The 22,557-nt window shown below is 37.5% G+C and overlaps 1 protein-coding gene across 2 annotated transcripts in view; it reads left to right on the top strand.

Annotated features, from left to right (window-relative positions):
• CNTNAP4 (contactin associated protein family member 4) overlaps nucleotides 1-22,557 on the top strand; it is a 438,417-nt gene that overhangs the window by 235,994 nt on the left and 179,866 nt on the right. For both annotated transcript variants that reach the window (XM_067569202.1, XM_067569201.1), the window contains one exon: nucleotides 8,689-8,882. In XM_067569202.1, the coding sequence (XP_067425303.1) occupies nucleotides 8,689-8,882 (194 nt within the window). The remainder of the gene's footprint in view (nucleotides 1-8,688; nucleotides 8,883-22,557) is intronic.

The following is a 22,557-nucleotide window of genomic DNA, read 5'->3' as shown; positions in this document are numbered from 1 at the left end:
TACATAATTCAGAATCCTGAACTAATAAAAGATGTATTTAATTGTTCCTTCATTTAGCATGAATGAAAGGCAGCTGTTATGCCCACCATCTCCAGCTAGTTTTCTCCCAGCCCTCTACATAACAACAGGATAAGACTGCAGAGGCAAACAACTAAGGTTGCTCAAGTGACAATTAGATGGAGACCTTAGATACAGTTTTTAAAAAGCTCAGTATCACTGTTCAGTGTATTTACATTGTTTTTGGAATTGCTGCAATTTCCTGTTGATCTCATTATTTCTCATATCTTTAAACAGAGCTAATATCCAGTCAATAAAAAGATTTTTGAGTACTAAAAGTGATTTTCTATCTTAGTGCAAGCATCCAGACTCCTGCTGTTCAGTAAGATAAAACAACTCTATTAAAAACTTTGCTTAGTTTGCTTAAGAGTGTGTTTGCAGTTGTATGAACATTTAATTTATTTAGAGTGTGATTCTGTCAATTAGAAGAGAAGCAAAACAAGATATTTACTTCTCTAAGTATTTTGTCATTTGTTGTATCTCCACTGACATTGTAAGCTACTTTATTTCATTTAACTCATGAAATTAACTTTTCTAAGCACATTAAATCACAATCACCAGTAGATTTTGTCAACTGTGTTGCAGCATGTGGAGCCAAATTCATCCCTGGTTTAACTATTGAATTCAGTGTAAAATCAACATCTGTGGATTTCTCCATATGGGAAATATGCTGCTTTGTTAACCAGAGAAAAGACACATGTACCATATGTATTTGTTAAAAGTTTATGACTCACCATAGTATGACCACATTAAGAACTGATATAAATGGTGATGTAAGTTACACACTGGTAAATTGGTGTGAGTGTGGATACATTGCTGTCAGCTGCTGTTTGTTTATTTGGTTTAATTTACACACCAAGGCAGCAAAAGGAAGTAGTGGGATAACACACAAGTGCTGGAGAAGACTTTAACCTGTGCTCCAGTTTCTGTTCTATGCTTCTAAAATCTTTTCACATGAAGCAGCAGGAGTCTGGCAGCCTGATACACTGTGAGGGCAGGTAAGAAAGCTTGATCAACATTTCATACTTTCTCTGCTGGGAATATAAAATTTTAAATACAGTAAATATGATTTTCACTAATTCTCTGGGAAGCTCCAATCTGAAGACCTCCAGCTACTTTCTGTCATCTGCTTTAAATCCTAAACAGGCACCTCCTGCTTCCCACTGCCTGGTTCCTCTTCTCAGCCCCCCTCCAGTTTTCTTCTCTTCACACTTAAGTTGTGCATGGTTACGTTGTTCTATTTATAATGTTTTGAACATAATTGTTATACTTGCAGAAATTATACATTTAAAATATATGCACCTAAAACGTATGTGTTTAGAAGTCAAAATCTGGTTAGGTTAGTGATGAGGGGGACCCATGGAGTAGAAGATGGAATGGTTGGGGTGGCAGGGGCTAAGGATAGCAGAGCAGCTTACATTCTTCAGACTACAGGAGGGGGAGCAGCTCCCTTCCTGTAAATTTCCCCAAGGTCTAGAGACAAGCTGCAGGAGTGGCCTTTTGTGCCAGGGTGCTAGGTGAAAGCAGGCTGTCAGTCCCCCTACCACTGGAGCCCTAATTGATGGGAATTGGAACAAGCTGAGGAACCTGCACAGAATGGGCTGATGAGGAGCAGCTGCCAAGCTTGTTAGCAAGGCACAATAAAAGCTCACAGGAAGGAAATACAGGGGTGGCAAACAGCCAGAAAAGGCAGAAGTTATAGGAGGTGGGTGAGCTTCCCTTGAACAGTGGCTGAAATGGTGAGGCCCCTGGGGCTGTGAGGCTGGACTGTGGATTGATTTGATTGATAGATAGATAGATGGTGGTAGGTGTCCACCTGTAAATAAAGAACACTGGTGGGAGCACGAAGCCAAAGTCTGCGAGTGGTTTTTGGGAGCAGAGGATGTGAGCAGAGGGGGGGCCCTGTGTGAACCCACTACATCCTTGCTTATGACTTGCATTTGAAGTGCTTGCTCAAATAACTGACTGAGCTGTAAGTTGGTTCTTTTGGTGAAGAAGACTTTGTCAGATCACCTAAAACGGCTTATTCTGCAAAAATATGACGCGTTCTCCATTTAAAAAAATGTCGTTTACTGCATGCTTGGAAGTTCAACGTAAAACACATTTTACATCAAATTAACTTTATAAATAATATTAGATGACAAACACTGCAGAAATTGACAGAAATGGTGATGAATGAGAGTTCATAACTCAAATGTCTGCATATTAATGTTAAAAATGATCCATTTCTTAGATTTTAGAGTCATGTGCAAATGAATCTCAATATTTAACTATCACATTTCAGAAATTTATTTGCCGGAGGTATTCTAGAAAGGATTAGGTTTATCCAAAAACATTAAAAAAAGAGGATATAAACATTTAAAAATTACCATTTCTTAATTAGCAGGTTTATATGTAAGTGTTACATTGGGTGTAAGGAACTCAATAAGTTACGTACCAACAGCTAGTTGATGGGACCTGTGTGTTGTTTGACCACATTGTGGTCCCTAGCAGACCACTGAGCAGAAGAGTGCAAACCAGGGGATGCTCCATTAGTCTATCAAGTAGCTCCAAAAGACAAAGTGCCACTAGAGTAAAGTGGGAAAACACAGACTTAGAAAGCAAAGTTGATGTACTCCAGGAAAGGGTTTGGGGCTTCACAGGCGGATGGAATGGTACCTTTTTGCACTGTGCTAAAATTGCAAATTTTAGTGAGAATCCCAGCTTTCACCACACAGTAAGTAGCTGTTAAGGAGATTTTCTACATTTCTAATTAACACTATAAATTAGGTACCTATTGGATTATTTTTATTAGTTATTTGCACCATTTATGTCAGACAAGTTACCCATAAAGAGTACTTGTGTTTGCTTTTGAAACCTGACTGTAGATTCCTCAGGCACACTCCATGTAGATAATCCCAATGGAGACAATAGCAGCAAGGGACAATGGGCAATAAAGAGGACTGTATTAGACATCTCTTCTGACAAAGTGTTCGGGAGATGATTGGAGACAACAGCAACTCGCCTAGGGCTCCTAATTCAGAACAACCCATACCAGTTCTCTAAATTTGACCGGGGACTTTGTTCATTAGAGAGAAAATGCCTCCTCCCACCCAAAAGAAAGGCTGTGGAAAATATAACAAAAGGTAAATGATTGAAACAAAATGTCTTATATAAATATGCAAAGCAAAAACCAAAACCAGCTATGTTAGAAGAACATGATTAAGTTGGCAAAATCAACAACTCAAAAGTTAGGAAATCCCAGAACTGAGGTTGTCTGGGCAATCTTAAATCAGATCCTTGTGCGTATGTATTATGATACATTCTAAATGATCACATATTGGTTTTTTTCCACAGGACCACCACTTGCAGGGAAAGTTCTTTTGAGCTCCCAGCAGGCCCAGGCTGGGGCCTACTCAGTATGGATGGAATATTCATGGAATTTTTCTGCATGGAGTATAGCAAGTCTCTGTCAAGAATGTGCAAAATGTGACCATCCCCCCCCAAAGCTTGGCCAAATTTAGGCAGATTTTCAAAGGAATAGCAAAAGGCAAATCCCTGGCACAAAGACCATCCCCTTCCAAATTTTAAGTTCCTGTTCAAAAGTAAGGTGCCACTAAAGCTCCTTAAAGCAAAGGTCACAAAACACATCATCATCATTGGCAAAACAATATAATTTTCTCTAACTTTCTTCTCAGAAACAGTAGATCTGTTTTGCTGAAAAATTCAGCCTGAGGCAGACTCCTGGCGTGGAAAATTTCAGCACAGACAAAGCTTGGCAAATTTATTAGCAACTGAAAATGTGTTCTTTAAATGGGAAACGTTGGGCAACCTTAATAAATGCCTATAATGTGTGCATGTGTTTGTGTGTGTTTTGTACTGAATGTGTTGCTACTGTTGTGCTCTCTCTCACACTCAGAGGAAAGAAAAGATGTGTTTACAGAAAGATACTTGAAACAGGCAAGGCCCTGAGGCTATTAATGTTTTTTGTGTGCCCAGGAAAGGATAAGTTTTAAGTAGAAGTATGTCCTTTATGGGTGACCTGTTGTAGTAGTTAGTAATCATGTTTAGGTAAATCCATCAGTTTCTTTGTGAATAGAGTTACTGAGACATCAGCAATGCAGAGTAAACCTTTATATTCAGTGTGGGTTATGCAAGGGATGTTTGGGAAGTCTATACAGAAATAAGGGTGTAAAGCTATTGGTATACTGCCTCTACCTCTTCACTTAAAAACATATTTAAATGGCAATAAACCTGTGAATAGGTTTTCAGGAGAGCTGGTTGAAAAATGGATGTTCTTCCTACAAGCTGACTCGTTAGCCAGACTATACTTCCCATGATGACCCACAATCCTTGCTCTTGCTGAGCTGCCCTAGTTCATCATGGGAGTGATGTGTCAGTGATGCATATGGTTTTCAGGTTGCAGCTGGAAAAAAATAAAAAATTTCACAAATGAGTGAAATTTAAACCTTCCTTTATTGGAGTTACAGAGTTACGTGTTCACACTGATGTGTCCACTTAACAAATTTCTCTTCCCTAACATTATGGCTCCTTATTTGCCTCCCTATTTACCAAGCACTAAGGAACACACTTCCAAAGGCTTCGCTTCATGCCAACATACTGGAGCTATTAACCTTTTATATTACAGTGTAAATTCCACCACACTGTTCCACACCTCATTCCTGTCCTGGGGAGATCGTTCCAGGCCTTGATCTGTTTCTTGAGATTGCCTGCAAGGTACCAATTAGTGTTAATTATACTGTGCATTTTTAATAAAGTAGAACATAGGGAATTTGTAGGCATGGAACTAATGGAGTTATAGCTGCTGAGGAGACAATAGTGGTATGGGGGTTCAGGGTGCCCACAGAGTAACATGGGAGGCACTGAGCCAATGGGTTTTTGAGACATCCAGGGGTTGGTTAGATTCAATTCTAAATTCAACCCTGCCCACCTCATAGAAAACCCTACAACTTGAATCAATAGTTTCTTAGGTATTCTGGGTGTTTTCCCTAAAAGGCGTGAGTTAGCCCCAAATTCAGTTACTGTTGATGTGACTAGATTCAAACCGGAGACTTACAGATGACAGACTGACTGTTTCCCATAACTTACATTTTTAATCCTGTGAGGCCAGTGCTTCAAGAATCCTGGAAACATGAATTGGTCTCCAAGTGGGCTAAATGAAGGAAGACCCTCATTCGCTGTATGTAATTTTAGGGGCATCATGATTTTGATCTACAGAACCTCTGGTCAGCAGTTTGAAGAAGATTATTCTCAAAGAATAACAAAATATACATTGAACAAAATCCAAAACATTTATTTTCAAACAAAACGGACATTTCTCTCAACTCAATCACTTTTCTGTTACAGCAAACTGAGGTGGATATGAGTGGCACTTGATCTTAGTTGCATTAGTAAATAGCTGCTTTTGATTTAATGAAATATTTTTTGGTCTTCAATTAATAACAAATGCTCATTCAGCATCATAAGAAGTAATGATAGGTTTTCTAACAATCTCTGTGTTTTCACCAAGAGTTGCTTTGAGTTTCTGGAAAGCTTATATACAATGTAGAGATTGCCTTCTTTGTTTTTAATCTATTGGAACAATGAGACAAAACCTGTATAATTGCATCTGCTCTTTTAAACTACAGTATCTTATAGATTCTTATTTACAATTCAATTTTCATAGATATATATATATATATATATATATATATATATATATATATATGTAGTTTATACAAATGCTCCTTTCCTTGGTTACTGATTACTGACTCAATCTCTTTACTGGACATTGTATATTGCATCCCTTTGATGTAAGTGAGAGGTATCCGTTTAAGGGAAAACATGATAAATGACAAAACTATAGAATTACTCCTGTAAACACTGTGTGCGTGCTATGTGTTGTGGATACTTCTGCAAATGTGATCACAATCATTTTTCTTTAGTAGTCCCAAAATTTTAAAAATGAATTCTCTATTTATTTGAACAAACATGCTATTGGTACCCACTGTAGACATCATTAAGTGATTCCACTTCTTGTGATAAAGGGGAAATTCAAGACCAGATTCTCTACATAGTTATAGTCCGTTTTTGCAACTCCAGTGCTACAAAGGGGCCATCTCTGGTCACAAATCATCAGTAGAGAATTCCTCTGTCAGAGGGGAATTTCCTGCTGGCACAGGTGTGCCACAGTTATATCCTGTGCCTGAATTGCCTCCCCTGCAATGATGGGCATGTTAAAGGATGTAGGGACAGGATGGGGACAGGGTATGGTGAAGCTCTGCTATAACTATTCTCCACTGGTGTAGAGTGCATTAAGGACTCTATACCAGTAGCACAACTTGAAGCAGCCCAGCAACAGCCCTAAACTGTATTAGGTCTGGGGCTAGCTCCAATTAGGGAGATGCAACCACCCCCTCCTGCATTCTCCTAATATCTGTGAGAAGAGGCTCTCTGGAACAGAAGAGAATCTAGCACTCCGTGTTCAATAGCTTATCCTTCCATCTATGTGGCATGGTTTGGTAACTCAATATTAGTAGAGTGGAAGCATACAGTCAGGTAGCTGCTGAATTTTTCTTACCCACTTCTCCAGCTGTTTGTTGATATTGAGTACGGTTTTAAATGAAAGATGTCAAATAATTGTAAGATAATACAGAACTGATGAAGAAATTAAGAAAAATCATAAATAAATAAAAGCAGAGATACCAGCCAGTCTATAAATGCCTCATAATGAATTTTAATCATATTCAAAGCACAGTACTTCAGAGACCTATTTAGGGCCTGATTTTGCCACCTGTCATCTTACTACATAGAATCTTATTCTATATCACTTGTGGGGTAAAGTACTACTCACTATGAGTAAAGGTGGCAGAGTCAAGCCTCTTCAGAATTAAGGCCAAAACGTTCCAACCTGGATATCTAAATTTATACTTCTAAATCCTAATTTAGGTGCCTAGACAGAATCATCTATTTAGTAGACTTCTATGAGGCAACTAAGTTTTTAAATTTTATCATAGGGGTTTAAACCAGGGAGGCTGTTATATTGAATTAATACATAAATACATTGCTAGCAGAGGTTATAGCACTATGGATGTGCCCTCTGTGATCAGTCAGATCAAAGCTCACTTCTTGCAGAGCATATACACCAAGCTGATGTAAATGTTTGCGGCTCATTCAATCCTAAAAAAAAAAAAAAAAAAAAGTTAATTTTAAGAGTTCATAGTGAGAGTAAGTCACAATCCCGCAAACCCTAAAACTTAATAATTCACTTTCGTTTCAAAACATAGCACAGATTAAACTCCCACAAATGTAAAAATGTATGGAAATGTGAAATACATCATTATTCTCAACTACTATATTGGTTGCTGCTCTATTTGGTGGACAATGCTGCTGGTTTTGTTTTATGTTTAATGTGTTGCTTAAACATTTGTCAGATATACCTGGAGTTTAGGGAAAATGGCTCTTTATATCTGCCTGCATTAAATAAATTAAAATATTACCCTTCCTCATTCTCTGTCACTGCACCCTAGTAATATTGCCTACCGTATCATAATTTTGTATCCTAATGTGAAAAAATATAGTGATCTTGATAAATTCATAAATCATAAAATCCCATTTCCTTTTTTATGAGATTAATTTCCTATTAATTTGTTCTTTGGACCTTTTTGTGTTTAGTTTTGCAAAGTTTAGGGTGGGATGGGCTATGTTAATTGGTTGGGGTGATAATGAAGAAGGTGAGAACGAGGAACAGGTTGGTTCCAACTGTCATTTCTACACATTTTACTGTTTGGGTCCTTTTAAAAAGATGTAGAATTTTGGTGCAGAAAATTTTGAGTATTCGTTGATTTCAGTGAAACCTTTGTATAAACTGAACTCTTTTTCAATCAAATGTTCTGTTTAGGAATTACTACTGCTATTCTTTATTATTATTATTATTTATATAGTGCTCAAAATGAACGTCTACTAGTTGCTTGATAGAGTACAGGATGTAGGCCCTGATCCTGCAACACTTACGTATATACTTATCTTTACTCCTGCCAGTAGCTCTACTAATTAAGCATGTGCATAAGTGTTTGCAGGGTCAGGACCTTACTTTGTATTCCTGGATCTGTCATTGACTTATTAGTAGCTTTGGAAAAATCATATAAATTCCCTTGGTACACTTACCTCACTTTACCAAACATAAAAATGGATATATCAATATTTACTTAATGGGAACGTGTGATGTAAATTAGTTATGGTTTATAAAAAGGTTTTGAGACCTCTGCATGAAGACATTGTCTAAGTGAAGAACATTACTATTATTTATTATTTAATAAACATATGTTGTACACTGAAAAGTCCATTGCAAAAGAGGGCCACAGGATGATGGGGGGGGGGGGGGAGCAGTAAAGCAAAATCAGGATGTTTCTTAGCAAAATTACAGTGATTATTTTTTTTTTTGGCTCAGTTTCCTCCATTCAAACTGTTTCAAGGTATTTTTTTTAATATGGTACTCACTGGTAATAGTGAGTATATCGTTTCTGGCTCATCTGTAGTATGAATCTAATTAGTCTTTTTATATATGTTTGGCATTTACTCCTCTACTATGGATTAATAATTTCTGTCTTTCTGCAACTTTTATTCTCTTATTTTTTCCCTTTACTCTCACAGGAGCTGGTGGTTGGTCTCCTCTTGTGTCCAACAAATATCAGTGGCTCCAGATTGATCTTGGTGAGAGAGCTGAGATCACTGCAGTTGCTACCCAAGGTGGATATGGGAGTTCAGACTGGGTAACAAGCTATCTCCTGATGTTCAGTGACAGTGGAAGGAACTGGAAACAATATCATCAAGAAGAAATCATTTGGGTATGTATCTGAAATGATAAGCACTGTGTTTCAGTAAGTAAGTTAGAGCATGTGCAAGATATCCTGCTGCAAGCCTACAAGATCAAGCAGAGTGATGGAATTTGAAGAATTACTTTGAAAGGGCTTTCCACGTAAATAGATAAAGATAAAACTTAATTTTCCTTTCTAGAAGATAAAATTAATAAAGAAAAGGTTTAACATTATCCTATTAGAAATCCTAGAGGGTGTGATCTGAGGAATAAAAAGGTAATGCACGATCTCTTTTGTGTTGCTATGTACAGTGAAGTGGTGATTTTTCTTCTGTTGCTTTTATTGTGTTTAACTATTTAGAAATATTTTTAGTTCTTTTTTCTTTGGATCATATGGTTTAAGATTTAAACAAACCAAAAAAAAAAAAAAACCACATGGAAACCAGGACCTCTTCAAAACACAATGTAAGCAATGTAAGAGCCTTTGGTAGTAATATCGATCAAATTTGGTTTCTGATGTTTCAAGCCCTGACTCCTTAGATCCTGCAAGATGCTCTAGAATCAAGGTTAAGCACTAATTTTTGCAATACTAGACAATTGGAAGAACTTTTCTTGATCCTCAGTGTTTTTTGTGCCAATTTATGCATTGAAGCAAGAATATCAACTTCTTGTACTGCAGTTGTATCCTGCCTAGTGTAACGCCTACCCTCTTCTTATACAAGTAAATGTTTGTTTCACTTTTGAAATTTACTAAGCATCTCACTTCAATAATTTCTTGCTGCAGTGAGTGTCAAAGGTTAATTAAACATTGTGTTAAAATGTATTTCATTTTATACATTTTAATTTTGTTGACTTTTGATTTAAGAGCTCTTTTCGTTCTGTTATTGCCAAGGCCTCATGTATGGTATAATGTGATTATGCAGTGGCATAAGTTGTTGCTTTTGAATTTGCTACATACTTGGGCTCCAGCATATTTTTATAACAAAGAAAAATAAATTATAGTCTAGCCCGTATGGTCATGAGGGGGAAGTCTAAATGGTAAATGAGCATAAACTGCCACAGTATTTATCTTCTGGAGTCTGTGGACAAAGTAAAACAATAAATCTGAGAGGAGTAAACTGCCCATACTCTACAATGAGGTGTTGATTCTGAAACTTAATGGGGCTGCTTTAAATACCAATGATGGTAACTATTTTACTGGTGATCATTATAACAGAAACATCAAACCCATGTACTTTTTTTCATGGTTAAGTGTAGTTGCAGATATTGGAACTGGGATGCCATGAAGGAAGCTAATTGTTAATGGTTGCTGTGGATGGAGAAGGAAGACATTAATACCCGTTCCTCAAACTTAGTCACAAGGGATACTCTACTGATCGTAATGTGCTGGACCAAAGATTGGAGGGAGGATTTGAGGGAGCAGTAATGCAGAATTCTGGTATACCAGCCACAAAACTCAGGGACACTCTTCTTTTTTCAATACCCTTCTTTATGTATAACTTAACTTCTAGCTGAACTCCTTTTACTTTTCTCCTTTCCAAACTAAGTAACATGCTTCTGGGATTTGTATGGAAGGTCTTACGTCTCAAATTATTTTATAGTCCTTCTCTTAACCTTTAATAGTTTTATTATGACTTTTCTCAGATGAAAGGACCAACTTTTAATGAATTATTCAAGTTAAACTTATCACATCACTTTATAATTTCATTATAATATTTTCTGTCCTCTTAAAACCATTGATTCCTTTCTAAAATCATGGGAACCACTCATCTGAGAAAGGAGAACAGATTGTGCATTTCCTTTTTGACTGCCATTGTGCATTAAGAAGACAACTTCATTGAGATTTTCAAAGTGATTCCTAGAGTTTTTGCTTTCTTTTTCCTCTGAGAGTTTAAAAGTAAATCAGAACTCCATCAATGTGTGCAAATAGTTTTCAGCACATTGTCCCTTCCAATATGTGTTACCCTGCATTGTATCTCATTTCAGCTGCCATCAAGTTTCCCAATAGTCCTATGTTTGTGAAAATTCTTTCTAACCTAGAATAACAAATATTTGTATTCCTTCAGTAGAATTTAATGTCTCACTAATTGGTTCCATTTAACTAAAGGTTATTTGTTAATATTGGATAGCCTCTGTTCCCCCACTATTGAGTCTAAATTGGACTGTAAAGCAACTGATATCATTGGGGCTTGGTGTAGGCTCACCATCCTGTGACAAGTCCCAGAGACACTGTGCCTTAGACATGCACAATACTTGCAGAAGAGTGTAAAGGGAATTATGGCCTTGACAACACCCTTTGAAAGAATGCAGCATTGTCTTCTCCAGTGAAGGACCTGCTTTGCTGAGGGAAGTTTAGTCTATGGCTCCTCCCCAAATCTCCATCCACTTTGCGGTGACTATCACTGCAGAGGAGCTAGGCACGTGGAGTTGTAGTTGTTAAACACAATAACTAGGATTGTGTTGTCAGCCCTACTACTCACATGTATGTGGGTGGAAAGATTACTTGTGAGTTCTTTCTGCCCTCTTCCCTTTGCCACCCATATAGGGCTGGGAACAATTGGTCCCTTGATTCTTTCTACACTGTCCGCTGACTATTTAAACATATTCTTTACTTGCTAACTCTTGACCAATGAAAATGTGTTACCTGACATTTTTTGGATACTAGTTATCCTTAAAGGTCCTTTATTAAAAGCTTTTTTGGAAAAAGTAAAGAAAGTATACCTTCCAGTTCTGCTCTCTTACATTTTATTAACTCTTTCAAGGCATTCTGATAGGTCAGTCACAATTTCCCTTTGCACAACCTGGGCTGATTTTTCTCTATCATGCTCCTTTATACGTATTGTTAAGTATTTTCTAAACTACTTTTCTTGATACTGAAGTAAGAATTGCCTATCTATATAATGCATAGGATCAGTCTTAACATCCTTTTCTGAAAGTTGGTACAATTCTGACCAACCTACAATTCTTTAGTGATGCAACTCTTATTAATAATATAATACACATTTTGACAGGACTTTCACCTTTATATTGATTTAATCTTTGGAAGAGATTAACTCTGCTCAAATTAATTTTAGATTTTCCTTTATATTACTTTACAAAGTTAGTGCATTTGAATTGTGGAAATGGTCTTTTAAAATTCTCTTCAACCTGCTTGCATCTTCCTACTTTTTAGGATATAATTGCAGACACAATGGAGCCCATTTTGTCTGTATAGTGATATGTGTTGCAATTCTTAGTACATGCATATTTACATACCAGCTTTGCATCCTAGAAAGGCTGTTTATCCTTTGTGATGGGGTGGCCTCCGTGCTCCCCTGGGCCGAGCGCTTTTTCACTGTGGTAGGACACAAAATGGCTGCCTGGGACTCCCACCAGTCTCAAGACGGCGGCCGTCTCTCTTCGGACCAGTCTTCCCACAGGTCTTCGCAGGCCGAGTAGTGCCCTTGGGTTCTAGGGTTTGGGGGTGTCCGAGCCCACCCTCTCCTTCGGACACCAGCCCAGAGGCCCTGGCTGACAGCAGTGGCTGGCTGCTGCTCTAAGGAAATGCGCAAGTCTTTTCTCTGGGCTGCTTCCCTACCCTGGATCCCATCGGGGCTAAGTGGCCACTCCACTGAGGAAGCCCCCCTGCTTTCCTCTGGCTTCTGCCACTCACTGTTCTCCTTCTCCAAACTCCAAGAGCACACTGCCTGGCTGGCAGGGAGCTCATATCTGCTCCCAGGCAGTGCTTAATGGGTCTCAGCTGGCTCTGGCCTCAGATGACCCTAATTGGTCCCAGCTGGCTCTGGCCTCAGCTGACCCTGATTAACCTGGAGGGAGCCTTGGGCAGCTGCTAGGGGAACAGGGCCTTGATCATTCTTGGGCTAATGCCCTTCTACCACCCTCCGGTAGCCCCTGTCACACCTTCTATCTTATTCTTTCAAACAACTGCAACAGATGTGGGGGAGAAAGGCATAGTTGTATAATAGTTTTCATGCTACTTAGTAAGCTTAGTTCTTGATTTAATAGGTGTTTAGTAAATTTTTCAAGTCTTGAGTATTGTGTCTCTTACTGCTTTCCAGGTTTCTGCCTCCCTTTGGATATTTATGTTCTAGGCGTATTAGCTTGCATTTAATCCAGGATGAATCTCATGTTAGTTTTTGCATATTTCTAATCTCTGTAGGTCCCTTCATATGAGTTCCAGCCTTTTTAAGTGCTCCCAGTTCAGTATTGTTGGTCAATTTCGTTGTTGTGCTATTTACTCTCTCTCCAAGACATTTAATTAGATATTTTTAAGAATATAATGGAACTTGTTTTAAAAACATAGGGTTTTTTCCATGAGATTTTTCTAATGGGAAAGGGTGAAGAAAGGATCTTCAGCAATTGATAGTAGCAGCAGAATCACAAGTGACATGGCCACAGAATCAGAGTGACACAGCATCACTTTGCCATGCTGTCAATTTGGAGGAAAAAAATGCAATTTCTTTCCAATTACGGTTAGCCTGTTTCCCATCCTGATACATGATGCGAGAAATGTCCACTATTCCAAAATTCATTGTTTTTCAGGGACATGGCATTTTATCCATTATAAAGCTTTGAGCCAGGTGCCATTAATATTTATTAAAATATCTTCTCAAATGTAAGCCTAAAGCAGAGAAGTGGCTTCAGAAATTACCGATATTCAGTATTAAGATTGTTAGACATACTGCAATCACAAATAGCTAGCTCTTGTATTGAAAACACAGTAGAAGAGCGATTGAAAATGCCTCTTAGAACAGTGTAAAAATATTTTTCTCAGATAAATTTGGGGCCTATTTTCCACGTGGTATTTTCCTTTATTCTTTTTCCTGGCTCATGTTATAACTGGAAGTGCCACTGCCCTGAGTTCCGATCCTCTCACCAGCTTCCTGACAGCCTCGTTCCAGGGACTTCCCCAAAGTGCAGGGAGGGGAGTTTCCTGGGATAAATGGCCTCCACTGCCAGCATCCAGCTGGAATTTTCAATAGATTTCCAGTCAGGCTGGTGGTGGGGATTATGTATGTGGCATAGATGTTCCTCCAGCCCCGGCCATCTTGGGTCACTTTACGCATAGATTTCCTGCCTTTGTGGATCCAGTGCAAAATGAAAGTTTTTGAAAAGGGGAGGGGGGGGGGGAGTTCTTCTTCATGTCGATCATCATGACAGCCTGCCATTGTGAATTTTTCATCTCTCTTTTCTGAAGTGTCTACATTTGCAATGGCTTGCACATCAGGGGTTTGGGTGATATCTTTCTTTGCTTTTTAAGATACCAAAAACAGTCTGATCCACACTAATTTTGCATAAATAGTTTATATGCATAATAACTAAACTGCAATCAACCTCAGTCTCTTCATAGCATTCTCAAAAAGAAAACATATTCAGGTCTTGTCAATTTGTCTGTCTCATGCATAAAATATAAAATGTACCTGTCTCAGCAGCAATCTTTTGTAATTTCTCTTTCAGTAAGTTTAGAGAGTGTTTAAAATGATACAAATGAACCCTTATGGTTTAAAACATCTGCATTTTTTTTAATTTAAAAAAAATCCCAAAAGGCAAGAAAATATACTGAATGAGATCTAATTTAGCATATAAATTGCTAAACTTAACATAGGCTGTACTAGTGTCTAGCATAGCAAGGACATATTTATGCAGAATAACTATAGGATTTTTTTTTGTTTTGTTTTTACTTACTACGTATTATCTTATGTATTTTTAACAAATAACTATAACAAAACCCCCTAATTTTATCACAAATCTATTAAATCTTGCCAGTAGATTGTTTTGCATTTAAAGAGCTCATGTTTTAGTTCTTCTTTGATAAAGCCGATCTTCCATAGCAAAAATAGCAGTTGCAGCATTGACACCATCATCTACTCAACACTTCCCTCACACCCACAAAAAAACCAATCACCCTGTAGTGAAGAGACAATTTAACCAATCAACAAGAACGAAAGAACGAGAACAAACCTAAGAGTTTTTAGGAGATCTAGAGATTCCATTAAGTCCACTAGAGACTTTGTTAGTGATACCGATCTTATGTGGAAGGGGCTCAGATATTATGGTGATAAGTGGCAGTGTAAAGGTATGTATATAGATTAGAAATGCTCCTGTTCCTGTTCCAGTCAGTGGGACTTTTAAAATTTAATTAAGCGACAGCAGGATCAGGCCCAAAACACTTTAATGCAGTGGCTCTCAATGTTTTCAGACTACTGTAACCTTTTTCAGCAGTCTGATTCGTCTTGCCTACCCCAAGTTTCACCTCACTTAAACTGTTTGCTTACAAAATCAAATATCAAAATACAAAAGTGTCACACGCACATTATTACTGAAAAGTTACTTACTTTCTCACTTTTACAATATAATTATAAAATAAATCAATTGAAATATAAATAATGTACTTACGTTACACTGTATAGTATATAGAGCTGTATAAACAAGTCATTGTCTATATGAAATTTTAGTTTGTACTGACTTGGCTAGTGCTTTTTATGTAGTCTGTTGTAAAACTAGGCAAATATCTAGATGAGTTGATGTACCCCTGGAAGACTTTTGCATACCCTCAGGGGGATGCATAACCTGATTGAGAACCATTGCTTTCATGTATCTTGAAACATGTATTATGTGGCCTCACGAGAGACTGCAAAAAGTGGTCTCTTAAAGGAAAGCGGGTGGCTGATGGGAACTGAAAGAAAAAATGAAGGTAATAACTTAATAAAGGTTTGTCTTTAAAGGCTTTTTTTTTTTTAAGACAAAAGTCTTCACTGAATTCTATTACCACGGTGACTTTAGAATTTTTTTTTTTTTAAAGTAAAAATAATAATACTAGATTTGGAGATTTGGTAATCTTATTACATTTTCCTTTTATTTTTACTTAGCAGAACATGGCCTCTCTATTTAGTCATTGTAACAAGTTGCATTAAAGCAGAGACAAATAAATGATCCAAACATTGTATATCTAATAAAAATATAGGCTCTTTTTCCTTCCCTTAATATATGTTCCCTTAATATATGTAGTATATGTTAATTTCTTTGCTCATTCAGAGGTGACTAGTGGAAGTGGGTATCATCATCTCTGTTTAAAACTGTCCAAGGTGGGACAAGTGAGAAAATAAAATCTTATCTGAGATACAAATGACCAATGCCAGCCAGTGAAGACATATTGGCTAATGAAGTTTGTACTGTAGTCAGGCAGCTATAACATATGCTGAGTCTGTTATTTCATTTGGAATGGGGAGAAGAGCAGAGACAGGTGAATAATTCATTACAAGTAATGTATTCAGTGAATTTTGCATCTTTTTCTGTTTGAATTGTCCATGAGCAGATTGTGATTTATACAAGTGAATCCATCATTTTAAAAGTATTTGTAGCATAATACTTTTTGCAATTACTTCCAGCTCTCTATTTGCAAACAGTTTGTTGCAAGTATTCAGTATCTGCATTGGATGTATACATCACAATGGTATGTATCTGTTCCCTGATTAGATTAGTGTTAATACTCACAACAGCGAGTTTGAAATTTGCTTCCCACAAATATTCTGCAATAATGTCTTTTTGATGAGGTGTTCACCGCACACCAACCTGGAAGGGGTTAATGAGTCTCTGAAGGGGCCAATTACTGAGCTAAGCCACAGCTGAGGGGAAAGAGGTGGCCTAAGTAATCCTCTGAATGATGACAGGGTCCATCTGAGAAGCAACAGGCAGAGCTAGGATAAAGCCAGGAAGCTGGCAACAAAAAGGGGCTGCAGTGAAGTACGGTAATCTGTAGTAACTCCCTGGAAGTAGGGAGACTTGTTTCAGAAGACAGAGTTCAGTAGTGTGAAGTAACTCCGTGGGAGGAGGAGGGAGTTTGAGTTACTCCATCCAGAGACGGGGGGGGGGGGGAACCAAGAAGCTGTAGGAAGGAGTCCAGGGAAAGAGCAACAGGATTTGAGCAGCTGATTCATTTCCTTGACTGGGTAGTGGGCGGTGGGGGTGGGGGGGAAGTGATCTAGGCCACATCTCCTTAATTATGGGGTAAAATTTAGTAAGGTACCTAAGAGATTTAGGAAAGTAAGCCTCACTGACTTTAATGTGACTTATAATTTGAGCACTCTTGAAAATTTTATGCACTGTCCATTCCAGAGACCTCACTGTGGAAGGACTCTAATCTTCGAGATGTTGCCTAGAGTTTAGCCCCATCCTGCCCTGGCCAGATGGAAATGGTTAAAGTGATGTGGAGAGTGTGGTATAGGGTATCACCCTTTCTGTATCTCAGTGGCTGTAGGCAGTTTGGGGGGAGAGAGTTTTAAGGGAGATAGGGGTCTATGGAGAACACTAAAGGTAGGGGAACCTAACAAGGGGGAGGACTTGAAGGGAGGAGATTGGAAATTCGAGTCTGGAAAGCCTAAGGTGGAGTTTCAGGATGGAGGGGAACTCCAGAGTCAGCAATATGGAATTGAAGAATGTATTGGTGGGGAAACTTGTGTAAAAGATGTAATGTATACATACAAATTGGTATTATAATATTTATCTAGAATATCAGGTTTTCTTGTTCATGGATTTCTGTATCCACTGCCAGCTGAAATGAACTCTGTCCCCATTGGTATTTTTATACATTTAACAGCTATCTAATAAAGCTGATTTATCAGTCACGATGATTGATGCTTTTTGTAAAATAACTTAGGTGAAAAGATGAATGCATACATCAGATTTCACCTGCCCCAGTTCATGTAATATGGTTGGTAATATTTAAAAACAAAACAAAACAAAAACCTTAAATCAAGTGAAAACATATTGTTTATATTGCTTCAGTGACTGTTTTAATTGAATACCCAGATAAGGGGAGTAATAACAGATGGACAAAAAAAGAAAGATGCAAAACACATTATATTTATTTATTTATTGTAAATTCTGATTATTCATATTCAGGACAACTTGTATATGTCAGACAACCAACAGAACCAGATTCAAATAACAAAGAGAATATAGTGTACATTCAAAATACACTTTGTGCAAAAATGTATAGAAGCAGATGATTTCCTGGAATTAGAAGTTCATAGGTCAGACTTAGTCAATGTACACTTCCCAGTCAGTTACAAAACTCTCAGGTGGTCAGAAGCACTGGGATTCAAGAAATCTCAATCTCTGATAAAAGTTAGGTCAATATTTTAACTGAGTGTGTTGGATGTGTTCCAGACATGTTTAGAGGCTGCAAACTGAGAGAGATATTGACTTAAAATAAAAAATATGTCTCTGAGGATCAGTATTACTGCTGTCCTGAATTATTTTTCTGCCAAGTACCCAATACATTCATGGTCAACCTTTTTTATAGGGTTTTTGTTTTAATTTTAATTTTATTTTATTCCTAGATCAATGCCAATTCAGTTTGGATTTGTGTTGTGTGATAGTGACAGCAATTGGCATGTCTGTTTTCTTTCCTTATATTCAGTCAATTTTCTGTTTTGAAGAATACAGTCTTAATATGGACAAGCAGCTTTTAAAAGCACATCCTGAATAAGAGCAGACATTTTCTAATACACAAAAATATTATAGAAACTGTTTTTGAGTTTGACTCAACATCTCAATTCTCCCTCTGTATGAAGGATGTTTCTCATTTTAGACCTTAATTTTCCCTTTGCCCTAGGGAGACTTTTCTGTTGTAAATAATTTTCAATAATATTGAATCTGGAAATTTATTTTGTTGTGTGTTTTATTTGTTAGATGGTTTTGAATAAAAAATACTCACTTTTTAAAAAAGTTTCAGGAATGTTGGTTGTTATTAGAAGAAAAATATTCATGTCACTTGACTCTCCTGGAGTAATATTATGCTATGTTTGTTCATTTTTAGGTTACTGTTCCACACTTCCCAGAAGTTCATCTTAACTATAGTAGGAGAGGGACTTCTGCTTCTTTTTGACTTAAGCAATTAGTCAAAGTTTGGGGCCCTGGAGATGTTCTAGTTGGAAGTAGAAATTGATGGAGTCTAGTATTTTCTTTTCTTTGATGCAATCTTGTTTGTTTACAAAAAATGTACTAAGTCCAGAGTCTCTGAAAAGAGAAGAATCCAAGAATAACATGAACAGTTTCTTAGCTTGCATCCCCCAAGTGTCTTTAGCCAACACCAGACCTGAAGGCTTTTTCCAGGGTCATTCTGTGCTTATAGGCTCCTTCCTGCCTGCCTTTCTTGCCTCTCCCTCTCTGTCCTTGTCTATTTTAAGTTTCTGTGTGATCTATTTATATAGATACACTCACCCTACCCAAAACAATTCTCAACTAAAATCACCTGGATGCTTTCATGCACACCTTTTGTCTTAGTTGGGGGTTTATGCTTACAGTTATGTTAACTCATAACAGGTACAATAATGATAAAAGCAATTTTTGCTTAAGAAGACAGATATCTTTATTTTAAAATTAATTATGATGAATATGTAAACAATTCATTGTAGCTGGGATATGACTACATTCCATTAGCTGTACCAGATAATTGGAAGGATTCCTAATGACCTGTAGTACAAGTGAATCAGCATCTTGACAACTTAGAAAAGACAATGAATCATAACTACAAATAGATTGGTTGAGAAAAGTATGCTCTGAAACATGAGTGTCTGCAGGGCAACAATTAGGCTCTCTACTTCATATATCTTAGCCACTATTCTAGATACAGAATAAATACTTCTGAAAGTAAAAAGACAGCCTTGGTAACAATACTTGGCATTCATAGCGCCTAAAACACATGCTTCTAGTTAGGCCTCAGAAAAATTAGGTTAGTTGGAGATCAACTTTTATAAGAACAGTCATGCTGTGTCAGACTAATGGTCCGTCTAGCCCAGTATCTTGTCTTCTGTCGGTGGCCAGTGCCAGTTGCTTCAGAGGGAGTGAACAGAACAGGGCCCTTTATCAAGTGATTTATCCCCTTTCATCCAGTCCTAGCTTCTAAAAGTCAGAGGTTTAGGGACACCCAGAGCATAGGTTTGCATCCTTGACCATCTTCGCTAATAGCTATTGATAGACCTATCTTCCATGAACTTATCTGGTTCTTTTTTAAACCCTGTTGTACTTTTGTCCTTCAATTGTCCCTTGGCAATGAGTACCACAGGTTGACTGTGGGTTGTGTGAAGAAGTACTTCCTTATGTTTCTTGTAAACTTATTAGTTTTGTGCCTATTAGTTTCATTGGGTGATCCTTGGTTTGTGTGTTATGTGGAGGGATAAATAACACTTTCTTATTCACTTTCTCCACACCATTTATGATTCCTTAGATGTCTGTCATATCTCCCTTAAGTTATATTTTTTCAAAGCTGAACACTCCCAGTCTCTTTAATCTCTCCTAATATGAAAGCAGTTCCATACTCCTGATCATTTTTGTTGTTCTTTGCTATGCCTTTTCCAATTCTAATATCATTTTTTGAGATGAGTGACCAGAACTTCATGTAGTATTCAAAGGTGTGGGAGAACCATGGATTTATATAGTGGTATTATGATATTTTTTTGGTCTTATTATCTATTCCTTTTGTAATGGCTTGTAACGGTTGTTAGCTTTTTTGACTTCTGCTGTACATTAAGCAGATGTTTTCAGAGATCTCTCCACAATGATTCCAGGATCTTTCTTGAGTGGAAATGACTAATTTAGACTCTATCATTTTGTATGTTTAGTTGGGATTTTGTTTTCCAATGTGCATTACTTTGTACTTATCAACACAGAATTTCATCTGCTGTTAACTTGCTCTGTCACCCAGTTTTGTGAGATTCCTTTGTAACCCTTCACAGTCACTTTGGACTTAAATAACTTGAGTCATTTTGTATCGTCTGCAAACTTTGATACCTCACTGTTTACCTCTTTTTCCAGATCAGTAATGAATATGTTGAACAGCACTGGTATAGATCCTTAAGATCCCATCTATTTACCTCTCTCCAGCTGCTAAACAGTGTAATATTCCATCGGTTCCCTTAAGGGTGGTAGGTAGATTTAAAATGAAGTTTGCTAAATATTTTCTCACCTGTATAAAATTTAGTAATTTGTTTTAAACCATGGAATGGATGTTTCAATAACTTTTTGATATAAAAAACAATTCTGAATCTGCAATTAAGCCATTTTTGCTCAGTTTATGACCAACAAAGAAAACTTCTGAGACCAGGTTTTTTTTTTTTTTTTAAACGTTTCAAGTTCCGCATATTGTTTCGTTTCTTGCTTTCTGCAGAATCTGCGAAGTCTTTCATATGTGTTCTTTAAGGCCTAAATTAAATTATTATCCTTTATAACTTCAACAATTCATAATCCTGCTAAGATCTGAAGAGAAACTCCTTGAAATTCCTTAAGATCAAAGCCAAACAATGTTTCTTTAAACCTAGAGGGCCAAAGTCTGCCCTGATTTACATCCATGTAGCCCTGTGGAAGTCAGCAACAGTTTTGTGTGTTTTTCTGATTGTATAATCTGGATTAAAATGTCCAAATAGTGTGTCAAACTTACTATGAGTATCACTCATCTAACTTTACTTGACAAAATGAATTTGCTACATCTGAAGTGTTTTTTCTTCTGAAAATTCATCTGCTGCTTTTCTATCAGTTTTCATTGCATAATCTTCACATTTTATGGCTTTATTTAAATCACATGGATCAGTTCATATTCATACTCTATTTGATGTTTCAATTGCAATCAGAAAATGTACCCAGAGTGTAAGTTTTTCTACCAACTTCAGTAAGTCACAGATTTTTCTATATGAAAATGTTCAGTTTTTACTTATACTTACCTGTTAGGATGAATTATTTTTTTTTCCTTGGTGGATGAATCACTGAAATTACTAATTTCTGTCTTAATTTGGCATTCACATTACTGATGATTTAGGCTTGAAAAGACATCTGAGACATTCTGTATGAGATTTTGTGGCATTTACAGCAATCACCTTTTTAACAAGCTGGCTATGGACATTTTTATTCCTAACATGTAGTACACCTACATTTATTATTTAGAGAAGTTAGTAGGTGACACTGTTTTATTTAACTGTAAGAACTACTTGCCCTTGAACCTGGGGTTACTATAGCCTAAATCTCAAACAAATTTGTTTTGGATTCCTGTACTGTGTGCTTAGCTTCAGAATTATATACTTCAGAATAATTGCATTGTGTTCCTGTGTCCAGTTTAAAGGATATTGACATAAGGTTAAATCAGCTTCCTGTGGAAGACTTCCTCATGCAGATGTGTACTGTCTTCCACATGTGAACCCGTTTTTTTAAGGAGTCCCACAGCTCCCTACATTCTCATTTGAATTTGCTTAGAGATCTGTCAATCACATGTGTCTGACCTGGTCCTGCATGAGGAAGGCTTCCACATGTGTCTGACCTGACCCTTTGATTATAAATAAAATATGAAATGTCTCTCAGTACAGTAGAACCTCCAAGATATGAACACCTTGGGAATGGAGGATGTTCATAGCTCTGAAATGTTCGTAACTCTGAACAAAACATTATGGTACAATACGCTGCAGTCAGTGTCTTCCAGCTGAGGCTGGGAGAGATCTCTGCAAAGGTGACACCTGGCAGCACTACCTGGTTTGCAAGCAACTCCAAGCCCCTATTCTATTTCTTGCCTTTGGGCTGAACTGGGGGGTCCTACGAGCCCCAGCTCTCTCCCCAGGGCTCACCCTGCTCAGTGCACTGCTTGTCATGCTCCGGAAGCAGCACGTGCAGGGGGTTGGTGCCAGCCTGCTGCCAGCGCCCTTCCCTCCCCTGCCACTTGC

The sequence above is a fragment of the Emydura macquarii genome, unplaced genomic scaffold (assembly GCF_026122565.2).
Source record: "Emydura macquarii macquarii isolate MOO-44397 ecotype Brisbane River unplaced genomic scaffold, CSIRO-AGI_Emac_v2 contig_2897, whole genome shotgun sequence".
Taxonomy (NCBI): domain Eukaryota; kingdom Metazoa; phylum Chordata; order Testudines; family Chelidae; genus Emydura; species Emydura macquarii.
This window is presented reverse-complemented; position numbering and strand designations above follow the sequence as displayed.